The sequence below is a fragment of the Physeter macrocephalus genome, chromosome 3 (genome assembly GCF_002837175.3).
Source record: "Physeter macrocephalus isolate SW-GA chromosome 3, ASM283717v5, whole genome shotgun sequence".
Taxonomy (NCBI): Eukaryota; Metazoa; Chordata; class Mammalia; order Artiodactyla; family Physeteridae; genus Physeter; species Physeter macrocephalus.
In genome coordinates, this window is record NC_041216.1 from 7,236,987 (window position 1) to 7,243,605 (window position 6,619).

Here is a 6,619-nt window from a genome sequence, read left to right on the forward strand (position 1 = left end):
CCCACATGCCGCGGAGCGGCGGGGCCTGTGAGCCATGGCCGCTGAGCCTGCGCGTCCGGAGCCTGTGCTCTGCAGCGGGAGGGGCCGCAGCAGAGGAAGGCCCGCATACCAAAAAAAAAAAAAAAAAAAAAAAAAAGAAAAGGGGTAAATAAGGTCGAGGTGGGGTGGGGAGAAAAAAGAAAGCACCGATAAATATTTACCTAATAGCAAAGGAAAAAATGCTCAGTCTGATTTCAAGAGCACATAAAAATGACTGGTACCTTTTCTATTATCACAGAGAAAACATATCAATTTATGTTATAATGGAAAAATTTCAAGGCTGTTTGTAGATTTTTCCCATCATCACACCACTGAAGTATAGTCAGTTTCAAAGCAAATTACCATCTGTTCTTGGTCAACCTGTTAGACATTATCATTGCTATTTAGATATACAAGATAAACATAATTTCTAAAGCAAAGACAAATACCAAAAGCAAAAGATCTCTGAATTCTTACCTGTTCACTCTCCTAGGACACTTGTCTGGTTTAATATCTACCTCATAGAGGTAGACATCAATCTTTGGAATTTCAACTTGAAAACAGTTAGCCAGCAATTTAATGGGTTTGCCCATGGTGCCATAGCCAGGTCTTCTGGGAACCATGAGTAGGGGCTGGGCCCCAACGGGTCCTGCCAGGGAAGGGGAAAAAAAAGAGAGAAACACTCTTACAAGCTGCATTTAATAATCTTGTCAACCAGAGTAAGTTAGAATTTTAAGTACAGCTGATAATGCTTGAAGCCTAGTGCTGAAAGATGACATCATTTCTAACACCAATTTCTTTCACCCCACTTTACTTTCCTCATTAAAACAAACATACAAAGAAACAAAAACTGGGTACCTCTGGAAAATTGTTTTGGAAGGGGTAGAAAGGAGCACACAAACCCAGGTGAGCATAAACAAAGCACAAATCATATTCAAAAAGTATGAGACCAATAGCAAAGTGAACTTAAAGAAGGGTAAGAGCAAATGAACAAAATAAAAAACAATATACAATAAAAAGGATCAACAAAGCACAAAATCAATTATTTGAAAAGATAACTAAAATTGATAAATTCCAGTGATTTTTATAACAAGAAAAAAAGGCTTAAGTAACCAATATAAATGGAAAAAAAAGTATCAGTATCACTACAGATACAGAAGACATTACAAACATTGTTAATAAATTTGAAAGTTTGATGAAATAGACTAAGTCCTAGAAAGATACAGCTTACTGGTACACAAAAGCATATAAAATTTGAAAAGTTCTCTTTTCAAATAAAATAAAATGTAAAATGGTGCAGCTGTTTTGGAAAACAGTACAGTGGTTCCTCAAAACATTAAAAATAGAATTACCATACGATCCAGTACATCCATGATCTACTTCTGGGTATAAACCCAAAAGAATTGAAAGCAGGGTATGGAAAAGATAATTATACACCTATGCTCATAGCAGTACTATTCACAATAGACGAAAGGTGGAAACAACCTAAGTGCCCACTGATGCATGAATGGATAAAGAAAATCTGGTATATACCTATAATGGGACATCAATCAGCCTTAAAAAGGAAGGAAATTCTGACACATGCTACAACATAGATGAACCTTGTAGGGGTCATGCTAAGTGAAATAAGCCAGTCACAGAAAGACACTGTATGATTCCACTTATTAATACCTAGAGTAGTCATATTCATAGAGACAAAGTAGAAGGGCAGTTGCCAGGGGCTGGGGGAAAAGGCAGAAAAAGGAATTGTTGCTTAATGAGTATAGTTTCAGTTTTGCAAAATGAAAAGAGTTCTGGCAATTGGTTGCACAACAATGTGAATGTACTTAAATACTACTAAATTGTACACTTAAAAATTGCTAAGATAGCAAACTTAATGTTATATATATTTTATCACAGTTAAGAAAAAAACAAACCCTAGGTGATATCTAGCATTAAGTTTTTGAAGCTCAAAATGTTGTAGCTTTGTTAAACAAAATTCAAACAATAAATTCAGTTAGTAAATTAGTAACTATTATCTAAATAATTTACATTTAAAATATCTGAAAAGTCCTGTAACTATTTGAAAAAATTAAATCCACAATTAAAAATGTCACACACATGCACACACTAAAAAATTCCAGATCCAGATGGCTTCACTAGAGAATTATACCAAACATTTAAGGAAAGAAATAATACTAATCTTAAACAAATTCTTCCAGGGAATAGGAAAAAAGATAATTAACAACTTTCCTTCACTGTGGATGAAAGTACATTAAAGTGCTACCTGCATCACTTATTTTTAAATTTTGTTTTCATATATTTGTAAGATCTTTTCTGAGGGTATAATCTTTCCTGCTATCCTAAACTGAGACAGGTAATAATGAGTAATTCTAGACTAGGTCATAGTTCTGGCTCTGCCATTTATCTAACCACTTGACCTTTGTTAAATATTAATAGCCCTGAATTTCTATTTCCTGATCTATAAAATGGAAATAATACCTAATCTGCCTCTTTCTTATGAATCCTGTCAGGATAAAATCAGAACATGAACAACAGATAAAATTTATCAAGCTCTTACCAAACCTTGTAATAATTTTTTTTTTTACTATTGAAGTATAGCTGATTTACATTGTTGTGTTTAATTTCTGCTGTATAGCAAAGTGACTCAGTTATACATATATATTCTTTTTCATATGCTTTTCCAATATGGTTTATCACAGGATATTGAATATAGTCACCTGTGCTATACAGTAGGACCTTGTTGTTTATCCATCCGATTTATAATAGTTTACATCTGCTAATCCCAAACTCCCAGTCCTTCCCTCCCCAACCTCGCCTCTCCCTTGGCAACCACAAATCTGTTTTCTCTGTCTGTAGTCTGTTTCTGTTTCATAGATATGTTCATTTGTGTCATATTTTAGATTCCACATATAAGTGATATCATATGGTATGTCTTTCTCTTTCTAACTTACTTCGCTTAGTATGATAATCTCTAGGTCTATCCACGTTGCTGCAAATGGCATTATTTCATTCTTTTTAATGGCTGAGTAATATTCCATTGTGTACATATACCACATCTTCTTTATCCATTCATCTGTTGATGGACATTTAGGCTGTTTCCATGTCTTGGCTATTGTAAATAGTGCTGCTATGAACATAGGGGTGCATGTATCTTTTCGAATTACAGTTTTGTCTGGGTATATGCCCAGGAGTGGGATTGCTGGATCATATGGCAACTCTATTTTTAGTTTTTTGAGGAATCTCCATACTGTTTTCCATAGTAGCTGCACCAATTTACATTCCCACCAACAGCGTAGGAGGGTTCCTTTTTCTCCAAACACTCTCCAGCATTTATTATTTGTAGATTTGATGATGGTCATTCTGACTGGTGTGAGGTGATACCTCACTGTAGTTTTTTTTTTTTTCCTCACTGTAGTTTTGATTTTCATTATTCTAATAATTAGCGATGTGGAACATCTTTTCATGTTCCTGTTGACCATCTCTATGTCTTCTTTGGAGAAATGTCTATTTAGGTCTTCTGCCCACTTTTTTTAGTGGGTTGTTTGGGGTTTTTTGTCATTGAATTGTAGGAGCTGTTTGTATATTTTGGAAATTAAGCCCTTGTAGGTCGCATCACTTGCAAGTATTTTTCTCCCAGTCCGTAGGATGCCTTTTCATTTTGTTTATGGTTTCCTTTGCTGTGCAAAACCTTATAAGTTTGATTATAAATCATACCAACGTTTTCTTAGGTCAGTCTCCCAAGACAATAGAAATAAAAGCAAAAATAAACAAATGGAACCCCAAACTTCATAATGATTTTATAGATGAGGAAAACTGAAATGATTTGCCTAAAATTTCATAGCTAGTAAGTAGCAGAACTGGGATTGGAACCCATTCTGCTGTGCTCTCTATTTTGTTCCATTGATATATTTGTTTATCCTTTTGTCAATAATACACTGTCTCGATTATGATATTTTACAGTAAGTTCTGAAATCAGGTACTGTCAATCAGTTCTCTGACTTTAATCTCCTTTAATATCATGTAGCTGTTCTGGGTATTTTGCCTTTCCATATAAACTTTACAATCAGTTTGTCAATATCCACAAAATAACTTGCTGGGATTTTGTTTGGAATTGTGCTAAGTATATAAATCAAGTTGAGAACAGCTGACATCTTTATACTGAGTCTTCCTATCCATGTATAATAAAATATCTCTATTTATTTGGATTTTCTTTGATTTCTTTGATTTTTTAAAATCAGAGTTTTGTAGCTTTCCTCACATAGATCTCATACGTATTTTGTTAAATTTATACCTAAGTATTTCTTTCTTTTCTTTTTTGGTGCTAATGTATAAGGCTACAATAATCGCGACAGTGTGGGTTTTTGTCAAAGAATAGAAAAATACATCAGAGGAATACATAGCCCCAAAATTGAACCACACAGTTAACTGATCTTTGACAAAGGAGCAAAGGCAATTCAATGGAAAAAGGACAGTCTTTTCAAGCAATGGTGCTGATAAACAAGTGGATGGATATCCACATGCTAAAGGGGAAATAAAAAAAAGAATCTGGACACAGGCCTAAAACTTTTTTCAAAAATTAACTCAGGGGGGACTTCGCTGGTGGCGCAGTGGTTAAGAATCCACCTGCCAATGTAGGGGACACGGGTTTGATCCCTGGTCTGGGAAGATCTCACATGCCTTGGAGCAACTAAGCCCATGCGCCACAACTACTGAGCCCGCGTGCCACAACTACTGAAGCCCGTGCGCCTAGAGCCCATGCTCCTCAACAACAGAAGCCACCGCAATGAGAAGCCCACGCAAAGAGTAGCCCCTGCTCGCCGCAACTAGAGAAAGCCCATGCGCAGCAAAGACCCAACGCGGCCCCAAAATAAATAAATAAAATAAATAAATTTATAAAAATAAAATAAAGGGAAATAGTCTCCCAACTAGTGGCTGTGATACAGAATGTCTGATTTTCAGTAACCTATTCTTAATTATTCCATGCTCTTAAGAAGGCATTTTGTTCCATCTTATCCAGATTTTTTAGTTTTCTTTAGTGGAAGTTCTGAGCCTAATAAAATAATCTGTCTACTCCACACGGAGAAAATTCTATAGCTATTTAACTACCTGCATTTTCTTACAAATTGAGTGATCTGAGGACAGAGTTTATGAGTGACTCATATTTCTATCCCTAATATTAAAGAGCACATCACATTAAGTCCCTTGTTCTGACTCCACGATTACAGAGCAACCTTCTGATTACTGTCTGTATACCCATATAGATGGCCGGAGGGAGATAAGTCGCTGACTAGTCAACATGAATCTTCTTTATGCTCTGGAAATAGTATTTTTCTTTATAAATGATTAAATTGGCATTATGATTTATATATTAGTTTCTTGTGAACTTGGTTAGCATCAATCGGTCCCTCAAGGCGATGATCAGCTCTGGATGCCTGGCAAAACCAAGCATGAGGATCTGCAAAGCTAGGGACCAGACTGTGGAGCAGAGTGAGCCTCTGTCATACTACCTCATAAATTTGTTTGAGTAATCTGAATCCCTTCCACTACATTTTCAAGTTTCACAGTAGCAAACACACTGTATATAAAATGTTATATTCTGTTCCCAGTTAACATAGCATCATAAGCATATCTGTATTACTAAGGTCTTCATAATCATAATTTTAATGGTTATGTAATAATACATTAAGTTGATGAACTAAAACTGACCAGGTTCCACTCAAGAATATTTAGCTTGCTTCCAATGTTTCACTATTATAAATAGTGAAACATAAGCAGTTGTAGTGGATATTCACGGGATTGTATGCTAAACACAACCCCACCCTTTTCCTCCACCTACTGGCTATTCTCTTGAAAACTATACACTCTCTCAAGTACTATATGAATACCAGCAATTGATATGTTCTTACGTGAATTTGACACCACAACTGACTCGTCTAGGGATGGACACCAGAACCAAGAGAAAGTAATAAGCCTTTTCCCTGGGACTTTTTTTTTGTTTTAACTTGGGACCTAAACAACAATCAGGTATTTCCTCTTCAGGGACTAAAGCTGTGAGATATAATAGCTGTTGGAGATCAGGTGTTCTGATGTGTAGAAAAAGCCAATCAACAGTGAGAGAAAATGGAAGCTACGTGTAGAGAGCTACAAATAGAGAGAAATCAAAATAAGAGATGGAGTAGTCTGATACCATGAGTTACTAGTTCCACCTGCTCCAGATGCAAGCTCAGCTGCAAACGTGTTCTTCCTATTGCTTGCTATTCAACCTGCCTTGGATTCCATGAGCCAATAAACCCCTTTTGCTTAAATTAGTTTCAGTTGGATTTCTGTTATTTGCAACTAAAGCTCTTAACTGATAAAAAGGGTAATTATATTAATTACTTCAACTGAAGTATGGTCTCAAACCTGAGTTCAAATTCCAGATCTAATGACCAGGGGAAAGTCACAGCCTCTAAGACTCAGTTGCCTATTATTATTATTTACACTTATATGTGGGATCTTTTTTTTTAAACATCTTTATTGGAGTATAACTGCTTTACAATGGTGTGTTAGTTTCTGCTTTATAACAAAGTGAATCAGCTATACGTACACATATATCCCC

At 35.7% G+C, this 6,619-nt stretch overlaps 1 protein-coding gene across 1 annotated transcript in view; it reads right to left on the minus strand.

The window, feature by feature from the left end:
* Positions 1 to 6,619, minus strand: part of AGO3 (argonaute RISC catalytic component 3) — a 123,064-nt gene that overhangs the window by 100,590 nt on the left and 15,855 nt on the right. The window contains exon 2 of the mRNA XM_024125562.3: positions 496 to 667. Within this exon, the coding sequence (XP_023981330.1) occupies positions 496 to 667 (172 nt within the window). The remainder of the gene's footprint in view (positions 1 to 495; positions 668 to 6,619) is intronic.